The sequence below is a fragment of the Ixodes scapularis genome, unplaced genomic scaffold, assembly GCF_016920785.2.
Source record: "Ixodes scapularis isolate PalLabHiFi unplaced genomic scaffold, ASM1692078v2 PGA_scaffold2__306_contigs__length_199485367, whole genome shotgun sequence".
NCBI classification, from domain to species: Eukaryota; Metazoa; Arthropoda; class Arachnida; order Ixodida; family Ixodidae; genus Ixodes; species Ixodes scapularis.
The window spans coordinates 180,875,961-180,903,574 of NW_024609857.1; the positions used below are offsets into that span (position 1 = coordinate 180,875,961).

The 27,614-nt window shown below is 44.9% G+C and overlaps 1 protein-coding gene across 1 annotated transcript; it reads right to left on the reverse strand.

The window, feature by feature from the left end:
- Positions 1-202: 202 nt before the first annotated feature.
- On the reverse strand, positions 203-27,587 carry LOC115326027 (4-coumarate--CoA ligase 1-like). The gene is made up of 8 exons (XM_042291634.1): positions 27,563-27,587; positions 27,359-27,462; positions 19,592-19,824; positions 15,253-15,421; positions 14,406-14,678; positions 10,858-11,002; positions 9,173-9,433; positions 203-327 (listed from the first exon to the last, which is right to left on the reverse strand). Exons 1-8 carry the CDS (start codon positions 27,585-27,587, stop codon positions 203-205), a joined length of 1,335 nt encoding a protein of 444 aa, XP_042147568.1.
- Positions 27,588-27,614: the final 27 nt, after the last annotated feature.

A 27,614-nucleotide genomic window follows, 5' to 3' on the forward strand; every position in this document is an offset into this window, starting at 1 on the left:
GCAACATATAGGTAAAACTAATAATCTAAATTTAAAAAACAAAAATATATTTATTGAACTTTTCAGCGATCTGCAACCTTCTCCAAGAAATGGACTTTGCTAGAGACGAAGAATAGTTTTTCCTTTATTTTCTCTCGAATCTCATGTCAAACTTTGATAAAAAAAAAAAAAAAAAAACTTGCTGGCTTTTCGGTCAATAACACTAGTCATTCCCGGACAATATCCTTGACTTCAGCTCCTGCCTCAGAATTTTTCCGCTTTCAGATTTTGGTAGAGAATTCATAAAGACCACGCCGCCGTACAGGTGCTTGTGGGTCGATGTTTGACCTGCGAGCAACACAGTAACAACACACCAACAAGGATTGTGAAATAACGTTCGGCTAAATATCTGCCGCGGAAAACGGGTGCCTCGTAATAACAAATAGCTTCTCTTTATGTATTGGGCAGGAGATCGAACTATAGGGGGCGCTCTGACCCGTTTGGTTTCCCCACGCTTGGTGTTTACTCAACACAAGGCCTGTGCACATGCCGACAGGCCTTATGGGCATGGCCATGTCATCTTCTACAATAGAGCGCGGGGCGCAGTTTAATAAAAAACATACTAACAATCGACGAAGCGACGTTAAGTGCCGGATTTATCCTCAGAGAATGCGAGCTTGACCCACTTCAGCTTTTGTGATGAGCTGGGATCGTGCATGCTGCATTGTTCACGCAGGCCGAGTGGAAACAAAAGAGCCCCTCCTCCCCCTCGCCGGAGAACACGAACTCCAGCCGAACGCTGACGCCGCGTTCGGTTATGTCGGCCGAACGCTGCGTCATTGTATTTGTTGTCCCCATCCGTGTAGTTGTTAGGTTAACCGCTTGGGGCGTCACGGTCTGTCCTCCTCCCCAATATCGTTTGTTCATGAGCATTTTATTCTTCTCATGTTATAGAAACACAAAATCAACGCTTAAAAAAGAGCCGGTGCGCCTTCTCTTCTAGAGGTTGAAAAATCTTGAGTGAACTTTGTCGCCCTCCTAGGCACCATCAAACTCCCGTTAAATGTAAAAAAAAAAAAAAAAAAATCGAGGCCGATAGATTACTTACTTTCGTAGTTTATAGATTGGGGAGGGAAGGCAATGCTTGGCGGGATTGTTGTGTTAGCGTTCCGGTAAACTGCCGCCGGCGCAGCTCACCAAGTAGGAAGCGCGTTCGTGGCATAACGGTTCTCGCGTGTGTCTTTCACGCAGAAGGCCAGGGTTCGATTCCTGGCCGCGTCTACGCATTTTTCTTGACGCAGTGATGTTCTCGTAAATTCGAGAACCGTCTTGATGACACGAGGTTAGAATGTTCTCCGCACCGAACCTTCAACGCCGAATGTTCCAGAAGCCAACGTGTTTACAAAAATAGGCTCCGCGTGGCAAACCGCAGTCCGTTTCACTCCAGCGTTCGATTCTTCTGTCACGCCGACTTCAAGGCCCGTGGCGCTCTTCTTTCTTCGGTTCCCTTTTTTATTTTGGGCACAAGTTCGCCCCATTAAACGTTTAGCTTCTTCAGGTATTTGTGTTTACTGTTCTATTTGTTTTTGTTCTATTGCCACCCCCTTGTATAATGCCCCACGGCCCCTCAAGGAAAAATAAATTATGATTATAGCCTCATCAATTGTCATTCGTGACAATATCTTTTATTTGTACGCACCTTGTGGGTTCGCGGTGTTTTGGTGTGATCAACATGGACATGTGACAAAATATTTTAAATTTGGTAAAGGAGGCGGAAGGTAGAGCCGTGGAGTGGTACACACTGATTATTTCTGTAATTATTACATTATATTCAAATTTGACATCTACCACTGGAAAGCGAAACCGTTCTTAATTAAACACTTAACTTTCTTATATATATATATATATATATATATATATATATATATATATATATATATATATATATATATATATATATATATATATATATATATAACGAAGTGAAAAACTCACGGTGAAAAACAACAAACAGCGGAAGTTTAATCGACAGTTTCGCGAAGAGACTCGACTTCGTCAGGAGATGACGTTCAAGTGAGGGCATATCGCCTGGGCAAAAAAGATCAAAACTAGAAAAAAAAAAAAAGAGAAAGGGGGGGGGGGGGCGCGGTGTACGCGTTTCCACATGGCAAACAAGTTGACCTGAGGCCTCTCCTCCGGCGGGGCGGCGAAATACAAAGTGCGCTTGAGCGCTCAGGACGGTGGCTACAATTGGCCTTGAACGGGCGACCTCTTCTTGGCTGATGGCCCCTAACGAGCCAATGCATCCCCGGGACAGTCACCCCTGGGGTGCCGCGCGTTTCAAGAAAACCAAAAGCATGTTTGCCCCGTCTCCCAACTAAAAAAAAAAAAAAAAGGGAGAGGATACGAGGTTAGGGAGGGGGAAGAGGGTACGTTTGGGAGATGTTAAAGAAACATGAAACACGCGTGTAAGACAGAAGCACGGGAACAGCACGGTTCCCGTGCTTTTGCCGTGCTTTGATCACGTGGTTCAATTCCAGTCGAAAATACAGTACCACTATGAAAGGGTAGTCTAGGTTAATGCTCTTATTGATGCAAGTGTTCCTGGACTCTAATTTATTCCTTTTGCTATAGCATTGAATTTGTATATGAGGTATGACTCTCGCTGTTCGCGCTTCCGGTTAGATCTAAATACAGATTCCAGTAATGTCACAGATAATTTATCGAAAGAATGCTCTGGGAGACGGAGGTGCTTTGAAAGAGGGAGGCATGGACTAGTGTTAGAGTGAGATCTGGGGTTTTTAAAGCGTAGTCTAAACGCTGTCTCGGTCTGTCCGACGTATTGCATTTTGCATACTCTACACGCTGGCAAGTACACCACGTTTGAAGAGTTGCATGTCAGTTCCCCTTTAGTTTTCATTGAGTACAGCGAATCCGTGCTCTTGGCTGTGTCTGTTTGTAGAATTTGTAGGCAGATTAAACACTGCGGTGTATTACAAGGCCTGCATTCGTTGTGTCGCGGTTTAGAGTTTAACCGAAAATCAACTAGCGTGTCTCTGTTGTTGCGTAATCGTCTATAGATGACGCCCGGTGGGGAGGGAAAAGCGCGTTTGAGGCGGTCACTTTGCTCGAGCATGTTGTAGTGTCGTCTTAAAACATTATTTACGTTAGGATAGTGAGTACTATAGGTGAGACACGGATTTGTGCGTTGTGTGTTGCTCTCTGGGGGACGGTCCTCCAGGAGATCGCTGCGGTTCAACATTCTGGCTTTATCGATCGCATTATCAATTACACGAGGTTGATATTTTTGATGTGTCAATACGTTCTTGAGGTTTTGAGCGCTCGCGTCCAAATCATTTTTGTTTGAACAGATGCGTTTGAAACGGTGGGCCTGGCTACAGGGTATGCTGTTCTTGCAGAGACGTGGGTGGTCGCTCTTTTGTAATGAAGGTAATGTTGCCGATCTGTTGGCTTGCGATAAAGCTTTGTTGTTAATTTCCCATCCTCTATTGAAAGGGTCACGTCTAAGAAGTTAATGTCGTTTGGGAGTAAGTGTGAGTGAAACGGATGTGTGGGTGGACAGCGTTGTAATTAACTATGAAGTCTTGCAGGTCCGCCTCGCTGTATGTCCAGATAAAAAAATATATCATCTATGAATCTGTTGTGCAGTAGTGGTTTTAATGGGTAATCGCATAGAAATTTTGACTCTAACTTCCCTATAAAGATGTTAGCATAACTGGGTGCCATTGCGGTACCGCTAACCGGTCTAAAATATTCATTATTAAATTCAAATACATTTAGTTCTAAAACAAGCCTTGTTAGGGTCGCAATGACGTGACCATCTGGGCTCTCTGGTTGTCTTTGGGACTCGTACATATCTATAACGAAGATGTTCCGTCGTCGTGTGGAATGTTCGTGTACAATGAAGACACGTCCAAGGTTACAAGATATGATCCTTTCGGTATATGTAAATTTGATATATCCCTGAGGAAGTGGGTCGTGTCCTTGACATGCGAATCGAGGGTTGTAGGTATGTGCCGAATCTACATAGCCCGATGGAGGTTCCGTTATTGTTCCTATCGCGGACATGATAGGACGGCCTGGATTACCACTTTTGTGAATTTTCGGAAGCATGTAAAAGCGAGCGGGGGATGGTTGTTTTGGCTTTATTATATTATATTCATTAGCGGTAATCTCACCTCTGTGTACAAGTTGTTTGAGCTCTGACGTTACGATCTGAGTGTGGCGTTTTGTAGGGTCGCCTGGAAGACGCTCATAAAATTTCTGATCGTTTAGTTGGCGGTACCCTTCCCGTACATAATCGTCAGTACTGAGAATCACAATCGCCCCTCCCTTGTCTGCAGGTTTTATTGTGATGTCTTTTCTAGTACTTAGTGATTTCAAAGAGGTTCTCTCGGATTTAGTTAGGTTGTCCCGTCTCCCTTTGCACTTGTGGTACTCTCGCATAATATCCTTTTGTACAGCTGATATGTACAAGTCCAGGCTGTTGTTCCGATGAGTCTTTGGAGTCCAATCGCTAGTTGGACGTGGCTGTGTGTTTTTGGAGTTAGACGGTTTATCTACAAAGTATTCCCGCAACCTTAAATTTCTGGCAAAGTTATCTAGGTCTCGGAGAACTTGGAACTCATCAATGTAACCAGTGGCAGGGCAAAAGTTTCGTCTTTTAGAAATAGCTTTTTCTTCTTCGGCTGATAGGGGAATTCCAGACAAATTAACGATAGTGCATGTACCACTCGCCTCGTTAATATTTGAAGAGCTATTTTCGTCTCGGCGCATGCAGTCTGTAATTCTAGTGTTTGGCTGAATACCGGCATCGTTTTGGTTTGGTACGGATGGAGGTTGTATGGGGTGTGGTACTTTGTCTCAATCGAGTTTGCGTGACTTGATTCTTTCAAGCTCGCGGCGTTTTTTTTTTTTTCAAATTCGTGTAAGGAGGTTGTTTCATGCGTCGAAAGCGGGTCGTTCGATCGGATAATAGTGGTTATTGAGGTGTTACATTTTTTTACTTGTTTATCACTATGACTGATTGCGATCTTTACCAGTTTAAGTGACGCTTCTAAAAGGACGGAATCCCATTCCGATTAGTCGCATCGATCAAGGTTTGTAATAGCCGGAGGGAGAGACAGTGACATGCCCTTCGGGGGGAACCCCGCATTCAGGTACACTTGCAGAGTTGATTTGTGGAGTTCATGTCTAATTCGCTTGTCAGTTAATTTTCGTACTTTAAGGAAGGTGGTACTGTAGTTTGTTGGAAAGGAATTGGACTCACCGGGAACAAGTCAGTCTTCGTTTGGGTGACGAGTTTGCGGGACGGTTCTCCGAAGGTTGTAGCGGTGTGTTGTGGAGGGTCTTGAGCCCCGAGGAGTCGGGACCTCTGCTCTTGGCGTCGTACTGTCAGCGAGCGCGGGGAAGTCATTGCAGTCGAGGTCAAAGACTGTGCCATCGGTTGTGGAGTGTGGTGCTCCGTGGCTCTGAACCGTATCGCAGGAACTTCAGGGGAGGGAGAGTCCTCTTCTGGAAAGGACGTCCTTGTGGGCGCTACCGCTCGAAAGGGGTGGAGAGGCGACCGTCGGTGGTTTCTTGGGTAGGAGGGCGGTGACAGGAACCTCAGATGACCATCGAAAGGACTAAACTTTTGTCCTGCCACTGGTTACATTAATGAGTTCCAAGTTCTCCGAGACCTAGATAACTTTGCCAGAAATTTAAGGTTGCGGGAATACTTTGTAGATAAACCGTCCAACTCCAAAAACACACAGCCACGTCCAACTAGCGATTGGACTCCAAAGACCCATCGCAACAACGGCGTGGACTTGTACATATCGGCTGTACAAAAGGATATCATGCGAGAGTACCACAAGTGCAAAGGTAAACGGGACAACCTAACTAAATCCGAGAGAACCTCTTTTAAATCACTAAGTACTAGAAAAGACATCACAATAAAACCTGCAGACAAGGGAGGGGCGATTGTGATTCTCAGTACTGACGATTATGTAGGGGAAGGGTACCGCCAAGTAAACGATCAGAAATTTTATGAGCGTCTACCAGGCGACCCTACAAAACGCCACACTCAGATCGTAACGTCAGAGCTCAAACAACTTGTACACAGAGGTGAGATTACCGCTAATGAATATAATATAATGAAGGCAAAACAACCATCCCCCGGTCGCTTTTACATGCTTCCGAAAATTCACAAAAGTGGTAATCCAGGCCGTCCAATCATATCCGGGATAGGAACTATAACGGATCCTCCATCGGGCTATGTAAACGACCTAATTCGGCACATACCTACAACCCTCGATTCGCATGTCAAGGACACGACCCACTTCCTCAGGGATATATCAAATTTACATATACCGAAAGGATCATATCTTGTAACCTTGGACGTGTCTTCATTGTACACGAACATTCCACACGACGACGGAATATTTTTGTTAATAGATATGTACGAGTCCCAAAGAAAACCAGAGAGCCCAGATGGTCACGTCATTGCGACCCTAACAAGGCTTGTTTTAGAACTAAATGTAATTGAATTTAATAATTAATATTTTAGACAGGTTAGCGGTACCGCAATGGGCACCAAGATGGCACCTAGTTATGCTAACATCTTTATGGGGAAGTTAGAGTCAAAATGTCTATGCGATTACCGATTAAAACCACTGCTGTACAAAAGATTCATAGATGATATATTTTTTATCTGGACACAGAGCGAGGCGGACCTGCAAGACTTCATAGTTAATTACAACGCTGTCCACCCACACATCCGTTTCACTCACACTTACTCCCAAACCGACATTAACTTCTTAGACGTGACCCTTTCAATAGAGGATGGGAAATTAACAACAAAGCTTTATCGCAAGCCAACAGATCGGCAACATTACCTTCATTACAAAAGAGCGACCACCCACGTCACTGCAAGAACAGCATACCCTATAGCCAGGCCCACTGTTTCAAACGCATCTGTTCAAACAAAAATGATTTTGACGCGAGCGCTCAAAACCTCAAGAACGTGTTGACACATCAAAAATATCCACCTCGTGTAATTGATAATGCGATCGATAAAGCCAGAATGTTGAACCGTAGCGATCTCCTGGAGGACCGTCCCCCACAGAGCAACACACAACGCACAAATCCGTGTCTCACCTATAGCACTAACTATCCTAACGTAAATAATGTTTTAAGACGACACTACAAGATGCTCGAGCAAAGTGACCGCCTCAAACGCGCTTTTCCCTCCCCACCGGGGGTCATCTATAGACGATCACGCAACATCAGAGACACGCTAGTTAATTCTCGGTTAAACTCTACACCGCGACACAACGAATGCAGGCCTTGTAATACACCGCAGTGTTTAATCTGCCTACAAATTCAGCAAACAGGCACAGCCAAGAGCACGTATTCGCAGTACTCAATGAAAACTAAAGGGGAACTGACATGCAACTATTTCCAAAGTAGTGTACTTGCTAGAGTGTAGAGTATGCAAAATCCAATAGGACGGTCAGACCGAGACAGCGTTTAGACTACGCTTTAACAATCACAGATCTCACTCTAAAACTAATCCTGGCCTCCCTCTTTCAAAGCACCTCCGTCTCCCAGAGCATTGTTTCGATAAATTATCTGTGACATTACTGGAATCTGGATTTAGATCTAACCGGGAGCGCGAACAGCGAGAGTCATACCTCATATACAAATTCAATACTATAGAAAAAGGAATAAATGAGAGTCCAGGAACACTTGCATCAATAAGAGCATTAACCTAGACTACCTTTTCATAGTGGTACTGTATTTTCGACTGGGATTGGACCACGTGATTAAAGCACGGCAAAAGCACGGGAACCGTGCTGTTCCCGTGCTTTTGTCTTACACGCGTGTTTCATGTTTCATTAACATCTCCCAAACGTACCCTCTTCCCCCTCCCCAACCACGTATCTTCTCCCTTTTTTTTTTTTTTACTTGGGAGACGGGGCAAACATGCTTTTGGTTTTCTTAAAACGCGCGGCACCCCAGGGGTGACTGTCCCAGGGATGCATTGGCTCGTTAGGGGTCATCAGCCACGAAGACGTCGCCCGTTCACGGCCAATTGTAGCCACCGTCCTGAGCGCTCAAGCGCACTTTGTATTTCGCCGCCCCGCAGGAGGAGAGGGCTCAGATCAACTTGTTTGCCATGTGGAAACGCGTACACCCCCCCCCCCCCTTTCTCTTTTTTTTCCTAGTTTTGATCTTTTTTGCCCCGGCGATATGCCCTCACTTGAACGTCATCTCCTGACGAAGCCGAGTCTCTTGGCGAAACTGTCGATTAATTTTCCGCTGTTTGTTGTTTTTCACCGTGAGTTTTACACTTCGTTATATATACACTTTCGGCCACTTGGCTCTTACGCCACCATGCCCACTATATATATATATACTTATATATATATATATATATAGAGAGAGAGAGAGATAGATAGTGCAACCAGCCTCTGATGCTTTGCGTGAGGAAAGCGCAGCAGAGGTTGGTTGCTCTATTTCTCCACGGGACGCAGTGCCGTCGGGGCCGAGATGCGCTCTAATGGCAAACCGAAACTTAAAAACCCGTCGAACTGGTGCGGTTTTTCAGAAAGCCGTAAAATACTTCACGTGCCTTTATCGTTCTGCAGTTTGTTGATTTAGTGTCTTTCAATGATTCTGAGCAATTTTCTAATTTAAAACATGCCCTTAAACGCATTGTTAAAAAGTTACTTGCGGAAAAATAATAAACAGTCTAATTATCCCGGACTTTGATAATTTTCCTAAATAGGCCCTGGCCCAGGACCAAAACGAAATGAGCCTTTGTGTTGCGACGCGTAGTTTTCGCAATATCGAATTTGTCCACTTTTTGTAAACAACCTGGATTTATATGGGATCATTTTGTTATTTATATACATAGTTTTCCAGTTATAGTTCTAACAGCGTTCTCATTCATATCTGCCAAGTTAAAACTATGTTGCTTTATTTGCAGTCTAGCTTGAGTTTTTATATTTTTACCGAAGATATAGCATGTTTCCAATAAGTTCGTTTTTATGATAATCTGATCCATATTTGTTAGCTTCCACGTCCAAGTAGCTCAAACTAACGCTTCCTCTCGGATAGAAATGCGTATTACTATAAACAAATATTTATTGGGTTATCGGCTACACGAAAAATATCGACAGCCTACCTGCTACGAGTTCTTTCAGTTCTTGTTCCAGACTTTCTAGGCCTTCTTCCTGGGATCCCTTGACAACGACACAAGCGACGGGAGCCTCCCCGTACTTCGAACTGAGTATGCCGACCACAGCGGCTTCGAGAACCGCCTCGTGCGAGGTCAAGATTTCTTCCAACTCGGCTGGAGTTACGATATTCCCCATACATTTTATCATCTGCTTGAGCCGATCTACGAAGTAGATCTGTCCATTACTGTCATAGTACCCAAGATCCCCTGCGAGGAAGTGCATAAGTTGCATATGTTACGACAAGTAAAGGCAGTTACTTGAGAAACGTAATCACTAGTTTCAATGCAGGGACATTCTCAAATATAATTATATTCCTAGCTCCGTCTGACATTGGATGTGTTTGCTCCGTATCGTTAGAGTCTTTTCTCTTTATAAATAAGTTTCTCGCACTATCTATTTTCTTAATGAGAAATTACTATTAATGGTTTAAACAGATATTTCTTGAAATATTGAACGTGTACCTTTTCTACTGTGTAGGTCTGCATACCCTGTAACCACCCTGACGTGGTGTTTTAATTTTTTTTTAAATTTTACATAGTTCAAGAATTTCGCTTTCTTTATTTCGCACTTATTCTGCAAATTAAGAAGGTTAAATTAATTGGTCTTAATGTGAAACAATTATTGCCCTTTGTTGTTAGATTACCGCAGAAAAAATATTGTTGAAAAGATGACAATTTTTCCTCTAATGCATTTATTTCAAAATGATGTATCCTTGACCGTTTCTTCACAGGTAATTTGGCAAATAAAACTCGGTCATTCAACATTTGACTTTGGTCCAAATGACTGAAATCACTAAAATGTTCCAACCATCTGTCGCATGCATATCGAGTACGAATGAAAAGATGCCGAGGAGCATAAATAAAATAATCATGTTGTAACCTCGAAGTACCAATTTTTTCTTCATCGACAATTATCTAAAAATGGTTGGCTTGACATTTGAAGTTCCAACGCATTCTGTTTCCTTGTACTTATGAGTTCGTTTTTATTTTGCCAACAATTTCTCAAATGTCCCTCTTTGTCATCTTCAACCCACATGTCTCCACTTTTTCAATTATCCAATGTAAAACATTCATTCTATAACACATTTATTTGCCGAAAATATTTGCCTCAAAAACTCCGCGTTCTAGATGGGTTCTATTCTACGTAAGGAAATGCGCCTCTTCCATTTACTTGCCCTCTTGCGCAGGAGCAGAAATGCATAGGGTTGTGTACTTCCTGTAGTTTCTCAATACACATAACTGGGGTACACTGCCCTACATGGTTCTGCAACGAGGCAGGAGGTGCAGGTTAATCGAGAGAGCCTATGATGAGCAAAAATCCGCTCGTACTGCAGACATACGGTTCAATTATAAGGCCGCCTTGAATATTGGTTGAGAAACAATGAACGAATACTAAGTTTTGTGCACCTTGTGAGCCTATCAAAATAGCATGGTATCTTACACGCAAAGGGTTTAAAAATAGAAAAAGATATCTGTAAACGCACTACTCAACTAACATAGGATTAGAGGAGGTGACTGATTTACAATGCTAGACCACCATGCGCACTCGCACGTGGGACGCTTCACGGCCTAGGTTAGGCCCATTGGATAAATTTATATTTGAGTATTACAGAGACCTTCCCCAACCTTACCCGTGCGAAGCCAGCCATCACTGCTCAGGACTTCTTGAGTAGCTTCCGGACGACCGTAGTAGCCCTTCATAAGAGTTTTGCTCTGAACCACAAGCTCGCCTTTTTGATAGGGGCCGAGAGGATCTCCGTTGAAGAGGTCGAGGATCTAGGTAGTGATTTTGATTAGACTGAATATTCGTCCAGGCGACAACTCATTAAATGTATGAAACAAAGTGAGCAACGCAGGAGACCCAAATTTCCATAAAGGAGGGAGCTCCTGGGCACTAAATACGGCAGGTTTTTCCAGTTGGATGTTTGACAAATTTTAGCAGAAACATGGATGCCTCTCTCGACAGATTTTGAAAGAAACAGTCGTTTTTACCAGATGCGCTGGTAAGGACCAGCAAAGTAAGATGCCATAATTCGCAAGACATAAATGTTGTATACATTGTGGTAACTGGAATGTTTAGGTTGTTAAAGAGTGGTTCGTGTTTTATGATCATGAGCCACTTCAAACACGGATACAAAAAGGGAAGTATCCAAGCCAACTTTTCTGTTTGTTTGTTAAGAGCAAATAAGTAAAAGTATGAAGTTTACTTGCTATTATAGTATAATGAGAGCAGAAAAAAAAATACTACTGAGCTCGAGCCAAACTCATATTTCTCTTGCCATGTAGACGTGTGGCACCATGCGACACCACTCTGTCAGTGCAGATCGCGGTTCGAGGTGGGAGAGGACCTTACAAGGTAAACAAATAACCTAATGGGAGAGCGCAGGACTTTCAGGCTTTTCACATACTTGACATTATATCAAAGGTGGAGGCACAGCCAGGTTCTTCATTTTGCGTCGCTGAGCGTGAAAAAAAATGTTTTGAATCTGATTAATTGTTGTTCGGCCTCTTGATAAAAGCATGTTCACTCATTCACCACCACAGCACATTACGGCTGTTAGTAAGCCCTGGAAATAGTGCTTATCTTGTTGGCGCAGCGAGGACTGCGCACAATGTTAAGAATGCATCACTGAGAATGGGCTGCATCAATACTAGTTTAAACTCAAGTGAGCTCTTCATCAACGCAATCTGTACTACTGATACAGTGCTGCGATGTTCCGTCATCCGACTTTAAGCCCTAACCAATCTTTCAAGTGAATTAGAAGTGCCTTCAGTAATGACACTTAAATCTACACTGAAATAATAGAACAACACTTATTTTAGAGGACCTAGATGAACACGTGTTTCAGAATATAAATTCTCAATGCTCTTGGGCAGAGCTCACAAGCATAACCGCTCTTCACAGTAACAAAAACTCCTCCGCACGTAAAGTGTTGAAGGCCTTGGGCGTTGAAGAAAGCGAAATACCTCGTCGATTACGGTTCACAAAAAAGAGCAACACTGGACGCGGCACCGCGAGCCTCCATGGTACTCGCTGTTGCCTTTCTGCGATTTCGCGGCTTCGAAGAGCAAATAAAAATAATAATAATTATTATATGTACGGATTGCCACACACCGTTGAGTGGTAAGCCGAAAGTGTTGTTTGTATCGTGTTTAATGTGCCGTAGGAAGAAGTAAGTGCCTAGGTTCGGAAGAGGATAAAATAAAAGTCAGTTGTTAGACACCGTTGTGATTGTACAGTCCTTTTCTTTCTATTCTCGTGTTTCTTTTTATGTTCAATTAACCCGATCACCAACGCTATGTTTGATCAGGCTAACGCGGTACTTCTTGAACCTCGCTGTACGAGAATTTGTTCAAGCGCCAACATGCACCTTTTGATGAGTCGCTGTGAGGAAAGAGGCCACGCGAATGACAAAAGCACAGTCGTTGTGTTGGTGTGACGATACAGTTGAATGTGCAGGTGTCTTGGGAATCCGCCTTTTAGCCCCAACACTTCGCGTTTCATTAAGTTTGCGACTATCAGATAGTTTATCGGCACCTGTTCCCAGTGATGGAACCTCACACATTCGTTAGGGTCGCACTCGCACTTTTTCGAGGTATCAATGAACAAAAGCTGTTATCCTGCAGGACGGGAAACAGCTTCCGAGAAACTATTCGATAACCGCATACTTCATAAAACACAAAGTGTTAGGGCTAAAATACGTATACCTAAACGAACTCCACATTGAACGATATTGCACATCAAAACCTCTATTGTGATTTGCTCTATCACGTAGGCAAATTTGTTTCAAAGAGACGTAGCAAGAGGTGCATGTTTGCCCTTGAACGCATTCTCGTACAGGGAGGTTCGTCTCGTACCGCCTTGGCTTGATTTAAAATAACGATCGGCAACGCAAGGGTGCTATAAGACTGGAGTGCTAGTCTCAGCGACCATTCTCCAGGTTGCAAATCGATGCACGCAGTGAGCTGGTAGCGCGTTCGGCGTACGTCGTGTATCGTTCGGTGTACGTCGTTCACTTGCCTTTTCCGTTGCGGCGTTTTTGCTCAGTCCCCGTCCCAGAAAAATCGTAATTGTTTCGTTATTGGCCGTGTTTGATATCTACCGATTGGAAGGAATGGGTACTTACTGCATCGCGCGTAAGTGTGGAGCAATCCACGACAACCTGAGCAGTGATGGTGTGGAGACGATAGCAGACGACATATACACAACCCAACGAACCCGAAACGAAATTAACTGTTGACAGTCTCTTGTTACCAGAGCGCACCTGAACCGCTAGGGCCTCCGCTATCTTGCATATCACCCATTTCGCCTGCTCTGCAATGTTCCACAAGATGGCAACACCCACAAGACTACCGAGAATGCAGAGTCGATATTCTCTTATCGTCGCTTACTTGTGGGTGCTAGGCCGAAAGATTCTATTACGGAAAGTGTAGAAAAGAACAAAGGGCAAGACATCATTTAGTTATGTCTTTGCTCGTCTCTGTTGGAATCTGTAAGAAAAATAATAAAGTAAAGAACTTTTAGACTATCGCGTGTGTGGGAGGAGAGAGAATCCAGTTGCTTTGGTGGCAACAATGCACTACGCATTGCAGAACGTTCAGTGTCAGCCGAAATGCAGCACAAGAAGTCGGGATCAGATATCAAAGTCATATCAACCAGAATCAAATAATATGTGTAAATACGATTGAAATATTTTCAATAGAAATAGAAGAGCCAACGCAGCCTGCTAATGCATGGAATTGAGCATACTCTTACTCGGAGATCGGACTATAATTTCTCATTTGAATTTCGAAAAACAAACGCACAGTGTTTTAGCATTTTAATTCGGTAACGATAAGATATTATTCTTATGAATCAGCTCTCGATCGTTAGAGGGAAAATCAGGCAAATGTTGGGCTTTCCGCTATGGGTAATATTAGTCTTACGATGTGAAAACCACGTTCTTGTTTTTGTCGCAGACGCCATACATTCTTTTTTTTTTTTTTGCCTTGTTTGCATTATTGCGCATCTTCTGACTGTTTTTTGGTCCATGGATATAAGGGTGTTCCTATTTGTCTCCGAAAACTAGGAGGATCCATTACTAAAGGCGGTTTGCCTAATTGTGTCTTTGAAAAAAAAAAAGCGTGATAAAGAACGCTTAGGGTATAGTAGTGCGAAAAATTTTTTGTTCATACATACTTGGACTTTGGTGCCAGCACAAGGAACGCCGACGTTATCCATGAGGATTTTTCCGGCAGGAGTGCAGCTTATAAGAGCAAAGGTTTCAGTCAAGCCGTAGAAGTTTACGAACGAGTTCACACCAAAGAACTCGCATATCTCTGTTCCTAGCGATTCGCCGGTCATCGTCCCTCCGACTATGATTTTCTTCAGGCTCACTGCTGGATAGTTGTTCGTTCTCGCTTCGTTCACAATCCCTCGTAGCATTTCAGAAGTGGCGAAAATCACGGATATCTGGGGAATGAGGCGAGTGGTTAACTATACATTTATGTTGTCAAGATGCAGTCCATAGAAGTTTGTTTTTTCTTTGTTTGTTTGTAAATGCTGCCGGTTATTTTAGAATGACATGGCGCAGATACGTCGATCTGACGTAAACCACGAATTAACGTTTTGTCCAGTAGAACGCGTTCAACATAATTCAATAGAAAAGTAAAGATAGAAAAACGGAGACTTTGATGTAATATACATATTATTATGAAAAGCTATAAGAATTTTAGTTTCACTGTTGAAAGAGACAATTTTTTATTCGTTATCGTTGCGAACATTGGTGGGGCTAGAAGTGATCCACTGGAAGACCCGAAGCAATCAGTTCCGCTTGCAAACAAAAAAATGTTAATTTTATTTTAATTTATTTTCTGCAAGAACAAACTCTGGCAGCTTTCGCCCATCTAAATAATTGCGCTATTTTTTGCTAACCTCTTTTCTCCCATCTTTAGAGAAAATACCGGTGTGAGTGCCTTAAATTTTTCAGTTGTCGCTTTCACCCCTTCCCGGCAGTGACAAACGTGCTTGACCAAAATTGTCTTACTTGATGTGTAGAGAGGCTCTCCAAGAAATCTTTGCACGATATGGAATGCTCCGTAATTATCACCCTTACTCCCAGGCACAGGCAGATGCTGTCGATCACAAACCCGGAGACGTGAGTGAAGGGATTCCAAGCAAGCATGATGTCATCTTCAGCGAAAACCCCTGAAGCCCTGTAACATGGCACAATAACAGCCAACCAAATTTTGGAAGACATTCGTAGGTTTAATAATTTATAACATTAATAATAAATTGTTTATTCAGCAATTCTTGTACATACTTTTGATCGAAGGCCCGCATAAGCGCGCGAGCGCTTGTGTGCGTGACCGTGGCAACCTAAGAGAGTGCTCAAAATAATTAAAACAATCGTGACACAAACATTTTTGCCAAAAACAGGCTATACATAGTTAACACAGGCAAATTGGACACCAAAAGAAGGAACAGTATGTATACACCTAAATATGACGAGAGCACCACTCCATTAATTTCTGTTTCGCGTCTTTCAGAGACGGCGGGTCGAAAAATTCTTCCGGAAGTTTATTAAAGTAGAATGGAATATAACATTTCCTTAAACGCCTCCCGTAATTTGTGTATACCATAAAAATCAAAAACGTTTTCAGAATGTCTCAGATGTTTTTGTCTTTTGACACTATACTTGAAATCGTCGGTATAATGATACTTCATTAAAACTACGTATTTCCTTAATTCCTCTACCTGCAATATTTGTTGAGAGGACAATTGTTCACCCCTATCAAGAGTTTCAAATTTCGAGCCATAGGCAATACTATCTGCAATTCTAAATATTAGTCTATTTTTTTCTTCCGGTGGGCAGAACAGGTTCCATATTGTGAACAGTGATTCCGTAACGCAAGACGGAGACTCCTAGTGCTTTGTACACTTTTTTCTTAAGTGAAATATTATAGAGATTTCTTAGTCTGTACATAAACGCTAAAACCATTCGTAGGCGCTTTACTAGAATATCGACGTGTACGTGCACTCCATCTTAGGCACTCATCAAAAGTTATTCTTAAATATGTTGTTTCGGTCGCATATACGAGCGGAGAGCAGTCGCAAGAATCACAGTCGGTATAATGCAGATAGACCGGACGTTTAAGGTTCACTCTTTTTTGATGTGTCCGGAAGCACATTAAGTTGGTCTTGGTTTTGTTTACAAATGCTTAATTCCAGGAGAACCAGTCTACTAATTTGTTTATATCACTTTGGAAAACGGAAACTGCATCTTCGTAATTTTTATGGGCCAATACAATTGCAGTGTCGTCCGCATATTGGTATAACTGAGAACTTAGAGACAATTTATCTAAGTCATTTATATAAATGTTAATAGCAGAGATAGACCCCTGCGGTACGCAGGAAGTAACCGACAAGGGTTCACTTATGCTTCCTCCTCTGCGTACACGGTGTGTACGGTTATGGAAGTAATTAATAAAAATGAAGAAAAGGTCCTCTGAAGCCCATTTTTGTTAATTTATTTAATAACAACCGTGATCAATTGTATCGAACGCTTCTCTTAGGTGGGGAAATAGAGCTAGGACTACGTAATTGTTCTCTATGTTCATTTAATGAAAACAATCAAGTTTCTATTACGCTGTCTAATACAAGTGACGGGTAGTGCCGGTTCCTAAGAAAAAGGCCAATTCAAAGTGAAAAATGGAGACAATAACAAAAGAAACAAAAAAATGGAATGCCTGGCTCTTCTAGGGTGCGTTGCGCATCGGCCAGCATCACGAATCTATCTACGACAAGGAGAACTCGGTCAGTGCAGGCAATTCTCTGATTAAAATAAATACATTCTTCACTACCACAAACTTGTTATTTAGTGCGCCTGAATATCTATGCTGCGCCTGAATATCTATGCACCTTCCGTTAATAGAGGGCCAATGTATCTCGGTCTCTCATACGACTTCATCTTATGCCCATTCAACGGTCCATTCTTGCAACAGGACCCTCGACTTTGACGTTTTATGATATCAGAGGACGAAGGCACACTAATTCGCGGTTCCAGAGTGGCCGACTTAAGTGTGCAAGCCTTTCGTTTATTGAACTACTAAAAACTATATTTTATAATACCAGCGTGAAACTTATTTTTCTGTAGTGAAATTCGTTCTACGAATATTCCCATTGAGTGTTGATGTATGAGTGAAGTGATGTGCAAGTGGTGAGTTAGGTAGGCTGAATTACTAAAAGCTGTGTGCATCCTTTTTTGTTCTACAGTTCAATGAATGATAGGCGTGAAACGCCGAATTTACCTGTTCAACCCTATTGGAAATAATACTTCAGTCATGATATGTTACGCGACGCTATCAACGCTTCAAGCCCCTTCAGTCCATTGAACCCCTCAGCCCTACAATCCCCTTCAGACCGTCAGACCTTAAAACACATTCAGTCCGTCAAAACCTTCAGCATTTATGACCCCCTCATCTCTTCAATCATTTAGACACCCCAATGACAGTGAAGCCTTGACGAAAAATACAGTTGAAAACGTTACTGAAAGAGTGAAGCTGTACGCACGACGTGGTGCACCTCGACCGGAAATGGCGATACGCACGACACGGAGAACTCATGCCAGTTAGGTCGCCCTTTTCAGAGGCGCAGTGGTGGACGGCACGTTAATTACTGGGACACGCGCTAATCCACCCGACCCCTCGTTTATACCACCTGACCCGGAAACACCACTCCGGAGCGCCCCGCCTGTCGCTGAGTCTCCACTGTCCCCCATTGCACCTCCGGAAAGGAAGCCCCATAACGGGTAGTATAGCGACGTTTGGTTGACATTTGTTTTTTACTGTGATAATTATAAAAAAAAAGATATATCGTTAATTTCGCCAAAGGTTTTACAAGCCGACGGCGTAGCTCAAACGGGAAATAGGAAGCTGCGCTCTAAAACAGGTTTTCTAGAAACAAGTATCAAAACGTCCCCCTCCGATTTGCTCCACGCACCGTCTCTCCCTCGTGAGCGAGAACTTAGCGAAGAAAAACAGTGCAAGGGGCGGAAACAAGGAACCCTGAAGTAGAGATGAGGGACCTCCTCTCCAAAAAGGTTTTTCTAGTGCGCTCCCTTTTCCTGCTCACTGACGCCGCGCCAGGCCCACGACAGGAAGAGACGGGGGAACAACTCTTGAATTTCCAAACCTCGTCGCGGCCGCCCGAACCTCTGCAGCTTCTCCTACGCGGGCGAAGAACCAGCGGACTTGTTGCCAAGATGGTTATCGGTGACTGCGAACTTACTTTAATAGGTCGATCGCACGGTTGCGGTTGTGAGCGTTTGATAGCGTTTGGAAGCGTTGCATTGTGAAATGGGTTTCAGCCCCCGGGTCGTCCCTGCTTCGTATGAGGCGTGACATCCACTTTAAGAAGCAGCTTGGTGCACGGCATGCGAGGCCCAGGTCTTGGTCCTGGTGGCTTGCGAACGCGGCGCGGTAGGGCGCGTAGGGGCTTTTAGCCTCTCCCCGCCGCTGCTGATGCTCAAGAGAAACAGCAGCCATGCATGGCATGAAATAAACACGTTTTGTTCAACTTAACTCACAAAATGACCAAGCGGCTTTCCTGACGCCTATATCATGAAGGATCACGTGATTTGTCTCACAGACCCGCTTAAATGGTCTTGATGGGTGCCGTGGTTTCACGGAAAGGATCGGGACAGACCCCACGTGTTTCTCAGAGATCTCAGACAGGTATATCGCAACCCTTGGGAATACTTAAAAGGTATGTCAGTCCCCTTACAAATCTTTGCCGGACATTTCAAACCCGTCAAACATGTTCGATCGGAACGTCAAAACATCTCAGGAACCCTAGTTTGCCTCAGGGACCAATTTTCAATAGGGAACAGTGCACATATTTTTTACCGCTTTTTAATCTTATAAAATAAATATTGAGAGACGATCATGGGGGCGTGATGTGTTGAGACAGCGCTACGTGTGCTGCTTATTTGACAATATGTCGATAACTATCATTATATCGTCGCTAAACTTTTCCGCCAAACTTAGCGGGGAAACTGAATAAGTGAATACGTTACGCGAAGTAAAGGTTCAGTAAACTTAAGTAGGGAACTTGAATTCGCCTGTCCCGTAACGACAGGCCACGTGACATAAATTTTTCTGCAAAACTCAGTGGGGAAACTGAATTGTTTCTTAGGTCACGTGACATGAATGTTTTCCCTGAATGTAGCGGGGAAACTGAATTGGTGCATACTTCACGTTACGTAAATATTTTGGGAAACGCTTTTCGGCAAACTAAATACGTATACGCTCACGCCTTCGCGAAATCGGGGGCATGAGCCCGTGACAGCTATCGCATTAAAAACACTTGTTCAACAAACAACGTACATTAGTGCACGGTAGCAGGAGACGTAAGCTTTATGGGACATTTGCACGGCTTTTGGGAGACCCGTGGTTCCTGACGTGTACAGCATCACGACGACCTCCTCCGTTGTGTCAGCAGGCACTTGGGGCTCGAGACTAGCCTCCGAGTGGTCTTGGAATTCGAGGACGTCAATGAAACCGGGTGCTCTTCCAACAGAAAACAGCTTCTGCGAAGTCAAAAAGCGACCATTCGGTTCCTGGTACGGTTCGTGAGTGCAGGCTCAACGGTTAGGAACCAAGGTTGTACAGATCCCTTCAGGCAAACCAATATGTGTGAAATTAATTAATAATATCGTTTTTTATGGCGAAGAATATAAGAAATATTTGCTACATTTCGGTTACTAAGATTGCTTATTCGCCTATAGATAAAGCCTGAAACGTTTTGTGCTGATTCACAGGTGTTCTTGTTTGTACATCAACACACAAAATAAAAAAAAAACCATGGGGTTGGCGAGAAACCTCAACGAACGATGTCTGTCATGCCCGAGAAAAGGCTGAGAAACTTTTGAAGTGCAAGGTAAATGTAACTTACTCGTAAATTATAAGGACGAATACATTGCCGCGTGCGTGAGCAAGATTAAACGTTTCTCCGAGCATCTAGACGTTTCATGATTATTCTTACTTCGAGTGCAAGAGATAAGGAGGCCAGAAGGACCTTGGCGAGTCAGTTACTTACTCGCAAACATTCTAGGTCAAATCTTCGAGATGGCGAGTTAAGCAGATAAGGAGCCGAGCGCAGCAATGCTCATTCATTCACTAATTCACTCTCGAGATAGCTAGCTGTCACGTCGACGCACCATCTCTCCCTGCTGCAGCCGTCGATGCTCGCTGCTGCTATCTCGACTGTGTCTTTCCCTTTTGTTTCTGGCGCAAGTTCGCTAATTAAACCAGTATTTTAAGTTCATTCTTCAGCATTTCGTCGCCTTCATCTGTGGCATTCCTGGTGGAGGTGCGTTGTACTTCATTCCAAGCCAAATGACAAGACAATGACGCCACCGGCTTCGAACGTTCCCTCCGTTGTCGTTATGCCTATCGCACTTCGGATGCCTGCTTCTTTCCACGGTGACATCTACAAAAACATTGAGGGCTTGATCAATCAGTACAAACGGGTGGCTGAGCGCAATGGGTGGACGCCTGAACAGAGCCTACAAGACTTCTACTTTCCTCTCGAGTGCACAGCGCGTGTGGCACTGGTTCGAGGATCATTAAACTTTATATATGCCATGGAACCACCTGAAAACAGAGCTTTGACGGATGTTTGCAGTTAGCACCGACGGAAGAAAGCCGATGACCTCTTTCGAACGAGGATGCAAGCCCCGCACAAAAGCGCCACCAGCTTCTTTGAAGATGCCTGAGATCACGTGCCGACTCAGAAGCCACAGACGGCAAGACGTTGCAGGTATTCATGCGTGTGGCGGGAGATGACATCTTTGGGGCATCGTCCGCAACCACCCGGAAACAGACGAATCTTTGTTCGCGCAAGAAACGAACCTGGAACGCGCCTTCCAAGCACGCGCCTCCTACAACAAATGAGATCCAGGCGTCGCTGCCTCGAGGCTGCTTAGCGACGGCATTGACGACAGTATCCGGGACATCACAGAGGTTGTCCGCGACGTCGTTCAGAGTCCGCAGGCAGCAACTCTCGGAGAGCTGCTGCCTGCGGCAAGTCCTCCGCTTTCCCTTTCCATCACCGAGGCTGTCTGACAAGAAGTTCTTCCGACGCTCCAACCAGGGGTTTCCGTCACCATGGTGGCGCGAGAAGAGCCGACGCTGAGCTACGCCGCCGTGGCCCGACGACCGCCCAATGCTACCTGCCAACACCAGGCGCAATCTCGAAGGGACAATCGAACGCCGCAGTATTCTCGGTGCTAGGGAGAACATGTCCATTACGCCCGCCCAGAGCGACCCAACCCCAAGAAAAACCAACCTCTGGCGAACGGCCGACCGACGCCCGCTCTACAAAAATTGCAGAGAAGGCGACCATGTTTACAGGCGATGCCCCACAGCAAGCTGGGCATGCTAGGGTTTGCGCCCAATCACCCTCGACCATGCCTTGGGGAGCGACGTCGGATAATCGAGTACTACCTTCGCCGCTCGATATCTCCTGAGATTTCTCCCCGAGAAGCATAAATAGCTCGCCTTCAGAGCGATACCCTAAATCGCCTCTTTTTAGGACCTGCCGTGAAAGCCCGTCTGCCTTGCTTTGCCGGGAAGCTACGCGTGGCGATACTGGGAGGTGGTAGGGGCAAGGGCGTACGAAGCAAATACCCTCCTCAAACGTCGGAAGGCTCTTTCTTACACTAGCGACACGACAGACTGAAACGACCCTATTGCCGCGGTGTCGAATAACCGTCGACTTTATTCTCGACGACCACGACGCGACGGCAGTCATCGACACAGGAGCAGACTTCCGTTTTGAGTGGGAAGTTCTTCCGTCGCCTTCTGAAAGTGATGACGGCATGGTACGGAATGCAAATACGATCCGCACGCGGACGTCTCATCGCACCAATGGGAAGGTACATTGCTCACATGGACATCCACCGGGAAAACTTTCCATTGAAATTCGCCTATACAAGAGATGTCACACTTACAATGGACTTCCTCTGTGAATACGGTGCCCTAATTGACCTTGGAAGGAACAGGTTGATGCTGCGAAAAACTATCCCTCCGTCGGAAGATCGCGACGCAACATCAGCCGCGGAACGAGTGCTTGCCGACCATCTGAACTGGCCACCGCGGTCAAGTGTCTTTCTGCCGGTCGGGATCACAATAGCTATGTGCGGTAAAGCTCTGTTTGAAGACAAAGTTCAAGTACTCATGGGAAGAGGAGAGATGCATCTCTAGGGCCGTAACGAATATCAAGGACCGTCGCACCAAAGCTCTTGTGCCGAACTTCCGAAACGGATCGTAGGACCTGAAAAAGGGCACAGTCGTAGGCCACGTCGAGAGAATGCAGGACTCAGCCGCAATCTCCTCCAGCTCCGATGAGTCCCCTTCATTGCTGTGCAAACAAACGCCGTGTTTGCAGCTTGAGATCGACGCGACCCTCCCAGCCAATGAACGACGACAACTGACTGATCTTCTCGTCCAAGACAGCGAATCTTTTGCCACGTCATCAAAGGAGCGCCAAACGAAGATTGCCATGCATCTCATGGTTATAGATAAACAGGCCCTTCCTATTCAACAATCGCCGTACCGTGTACCTGTGAAAAAACGAAAAATCATCCGAAACCGTGCTCCCGAGATGCTTGAGGACGATATCATTCAGCCTTCAAACAGTCCCTGGTCCTCCCCCGTCGTGCTGGTAAACAAGAAGGACGGAACGCTGAGACTCTGCGTGGACTATAGAAGGTTCAGTGCTGTGGCAAAGAGAGACGGATATCCACTTTCACGCATCGACGATGCACTCGATGGACTACGCTACGCCCGTTACTTCTGATTGACTGACCTGAAGAGTGGCTACTGAAAGATGGAAGTCGGCGCGCGTGATTGTTACGAGACGGACTTCGTCACGACCGATGGACACTTAGAGTGAAAGGCGATGCCTTTCGGTCATGCACGGCACCAGCCACTTTCCAGCATGCCTTGAGGGTGCTGGAGGGTGTGCCGGAGGGTGGGAAATGGCAGAGTTGTCTCGTCTACCTTCACGACGTCGTGGTCTTCTTAAGCCCCTTTGAAGAGAATCTGCGATGACTCTGCCCCATGTTCCAAGCCATCAAGACCACATGAGTGACGCTCATGCCTTCGAATTGTCGTTTCGCTTACAGAGAACTGTAGCCATTAGGCCACGTCATAAGCAACGAAGGTGTTTGTTCCTACTCAGAGAAGATACGCGTTGTGGCTGAATTTTCACAAACACGGCACAAGAGCGCAGTGAGAAGATTTCTCAGACCGTGGTGTTAGAACATGTATTTCGTAGGAGATTTTTGCAAAAATCTCTGCGTCGCTCATCCACCTTACGAAAAACACCGTATATTTTCCCTGCAAACAGGAGTAACAGCGTGTTTTTGATGAGCTGATACAAAGACTCCAGGCCTCGGATCTTCGGACATCTTTACCAGCATGCCGAGAGTGAGGTCCACAGAGACGCCAATAATATGAGAGTTGGCACGGTTCGGGTAGAAGTAGAGGAAGGCACAGAACGGATTTATCGCCTACGAAAGTCGGACGCTCTCCCTCTCAGAGAGAAATTACTCCACGACAAAAACATAGATTGCGGTCGTCTTGGTGATAACCAAGTTTCGTCTCCACTTGTACGGAAGTCCGTTCAGAGTGGTCGTACACCAACATCTGTTCTGCTGGCTTGCGAACATGAAGGATATGTCAGGATGCCTTGCCCGATGGACCATACGACTGCAAGAATTTGACATGTCCGTGATGTACAAGTCCGGCCTCAAGCACAGGGACGCTACTATAGGTCGAGGGACCCCGTCGATTCAACTCCCGCCGGCACCAAAGACGATGATGAGATTTTTCTCTGTGCGGTCAACATCGATGATATGGTGGCACTCCAAATAGACGAACCTGAACTGCGCTCACTGATCAACACATGGAAGGAGGAGAACTATAGTTTCACGTGTGTTCCCATGAGCCCTGGCAAGCTTCCACGTCAGACAAGGTGTGATTTACGAAGAGATCTTCGGGGACAACAATTCTACGTGGCTCCTGGTAATTCCAGCCGGTCTCCGACAGGTGATCATCAAACCTCCCACGACGACCCGATGACAGGGCATTTTGACTTCTGCAGGACACTGGCACGACCCGTAAAATACTACTGGCCCAACCTCCCAAAAGCCATCCACCAGTACACAAGCTCGTGCCACAAACTTCAACGACGCAAGGAACCAGCAACGAAGCCCGCAAGACTGTTGCAATCGATTGCACCAGTACCGTCTCGTTCCAGCAGATCGGAATGAATCTACTCGGGCCATTCTCTAAGTCGACGCAGTGAAATCGGTGGATAGTTGTCACGACGGACGACCTTACCCGATACGCCGAGACTAAAGCCCTCCTATTCGAAAAAGCTCTGGAAGTCACCAAGTGCTTCATTCAGTACGTCGTTTACCGTCAGGGCGCCCCTAAAGTCCTGATTATGAAGCCAATATCAGCATTTACGGCTCAGCTGACTTGGGAGGTTCTTCATCTCAGTCGCAGAAGCCACCGACGAACGAGAGCGTACCACTCGCAGACAAAAGGGCCCACGGAATGGCTCAGGCTCAACAAGACCCCCGCCTACAGATTTCCATATATGTCGACGTGCAGCACAAGACGTGTGACGAAGTGTTGCCGAACGACACGTTTGCTTATAACTCGGCAGTTTAAGAGGCTACCGGAGTGACACCATTTTTGCTGGTTCGTGAAAGAAAAGTGATGTCGATGCTCTACTCAATGGTGCCCCATAAGCCAGTTGACGGCGGGAGCGTAGACGCCCAGGTGATCAGTCAACGACCAGAGGAGGCGCACCAGCTAGCACGGCAGCGGATTCAAGGCCAACAACGTGTCGACGCCAGCAAGTACAACCTCCGCCGACGTGACGTTCATCCCAACCGGGAAACAGGGCGTGGGTGTGGACCCCGATACCACTCCGCAGCCTCAGCAAGAAGCTCTAGAAGCGCTACTTCCGACCTTACGTTGTGCTCCGTCGTCTTGGAGACCTGAATTGCGATGTGCTTCCAGACGGAACAGAGTCGTCAGGAGGGCGCCGACCGCGACCCGAGGTACTTCACGACGTTCGATTCTAGCCATTCCACACTTCAATGGGACTGTGGACTCTTTTCGTTCCCGATAACTATTCATTTTTAGTGTTCCTTTTGATTAGCCTTGTTTTGTTTCGCTCTGCATCGAGGCGATGCACTTTTATAGGTTGGAGTAAAGCCGCGTGCATGACACGAGAAGAAATGCTTCTTCGTGCATTTAGAAGTTTAGTGTTTATTCTGCCACGATTGCAAGAGATAAGGATGCCAGAATGAACTTGCCTAGCCAGTCTCGCCCTAGCAAACTCCCGAACATTCAAGGGCAAATACTTAAGATGATTAGTTTAATAGATAAGGAGCCGAGCATGATATTACAGATTAGTTAACTGAATCACTCTCCTGAAATCCAGCTGTCACGTCTGCTCACAGTCACTCGCTGCTGCCGCCGTCGACGCTGGCTGCTGGTTTCTCTATGTATGTACTTTCGTTTTGTTTCTGACACCAGTTCGCCGATTAAACCTTTATTTCTAGTGTATTATTCATTGTCTGTCGTCTTCACCCGTGACAATATGAACATATTTATTTTGATCAACGGGAATTCAGAAAAATAAAGACCATAGGTACGCACGCGTGGAGCACTTATTCTGATCGGCAGTTTATATGACGTCAGGACGAGCAGTGCACTCGTGAGTAATTAAAAAGAGCTCCAAAGCAATTATTATCGTTTTTTTATATATTTTCTATTGATACCCGTTGTACATTAGAATCGCTCAATTTCTGTTCAACTAGAGTAATAATACTAAGCGAATTTTAGTTATGTGTACACCACGACGCCGTGCACATACGTAAATCATTAAGGTAGCGAGGTTATAAAATAATAAATGCATTAGAGATAGAAGGTCAAAAACGACAGAGCAAAAAATAACACAGCAGCTTCAGGCACCTTCTAACATTTTACATAAATAAATATAAATTGTTTAATTCTTGGTGCCTTACTTTAACGTTGTCACTCTACATTCAATTATTTAGTGCCTAGTGCAATTGGAAGGGTGCCAAGGCGTGCACATTGATAACACCGATCCCATCCACGCGCTGGCGAAAACAGCCTCGATCATTTTATTTCCAGCACGTCTCCTAGGTCCGTCAGCTGGCGAAAAGCAATCTGATAATGAAAATTATGTTTAAAATTCGTATTTGATACATTCCTGGCTCTCCTGAATGTCGTCTAGTAGTGCTTTTTGCACAACCAAGAGCCTAAACACTTTGAAAAAACGTATTTGAACCTAGATTAACAGAAACATGGCTGTGTGGTGCCTTCGTTTCCGCTAAAACCTGCAGGGTAACCCATCGAACGCGAGCTCTCAGCAACCCTGGCGGGTCGAATGATGTGATAACATCATTCGACCCGTCTTGTTTGTCTACCTTCTTGTTCTTGTCCGTGTCCTTGCGCTGTTTTAATCTTTAATCATGAAATACCAACTATCCCAAACTTCTACTTTAGTCAATTTGATAACATACACATAGTAACGCTGTACATGGATACTTTTATGAAGGTCAAGGTACCACACCTTTACTCTGGTAGGAGATCGAGCAACATTGCTCGCATTGGACTCAACAACAACCAAGACTTTGCGAGGATTCGAAAAAAATCTGAGTGGGCAGCGCTTCAATATGAATTAAGTAATGTGGACGCTGTTATTTGTGTCGCTGCCAAAAAGTTGCCACAGCCAGAGCCATATTTGGCTCTGGCTGCCAACGAAGAGAGGCGTGCCTCCTTTAAGTGTTGCACGCACCACATTGAATATTGAACATTAAAAACAATTAGACAGCCTTGTTAGATTAAAAGTTACCTGATTGTTACTAAAATTCGTAGCGCGAAGCATCAAGCTCGACTACAGGGGTCCTCAAACAAACAAAACTATAGTCTCGTCGCTGGAATTCACTGCAGTTCACTGCACCCGCGATAATACCGCAAAAGTTTTCCGTTCCCAATATTATAATTCCAGTAATATATATGTAAAATGTTGACCACACTCACCTTAATGGTTGACGGCATGGTAATTTTGAGAAGATTTGGAGCTGTATTTTTGTCTGTAAGAATGTATTCACATTCGCTGTCTCGAATTGTGTATAATAACTCCCCTAAAAAGAGAGAGACAATTAAAAATTATGGCTCGCATTGGTTGTTAGTTTACAATTGCGACAGTCATTCATATCGTTTTCGTGACTTATTGGCACTTACTTGCAACGTAGGAGGTCTTTGCCATTACAAGTGTCCCTCCAGCGAATACAAC

Coding starts and splice junctions, on each gene's coding strand:
- LOC115326027 (XM_042291634.1), bottom strand. CDS start 27,587: ATGGCAAAGACCTCCTACGTTGCAA. Junction 19,825..27,358: donor CCATGCCGTCAACCATTAAG/GTGAGTGTGGTC, acceptor GAACCGTACCAG/GAACCGAATGGTCGCTTTTT. Junction 11,003..14,405: donor GTGCTGGCACCAAAGTCCAA/GTATGTATGAAC, acceptor ATCACTACCTAG/ATCCTCGACCTCTTCAACGG.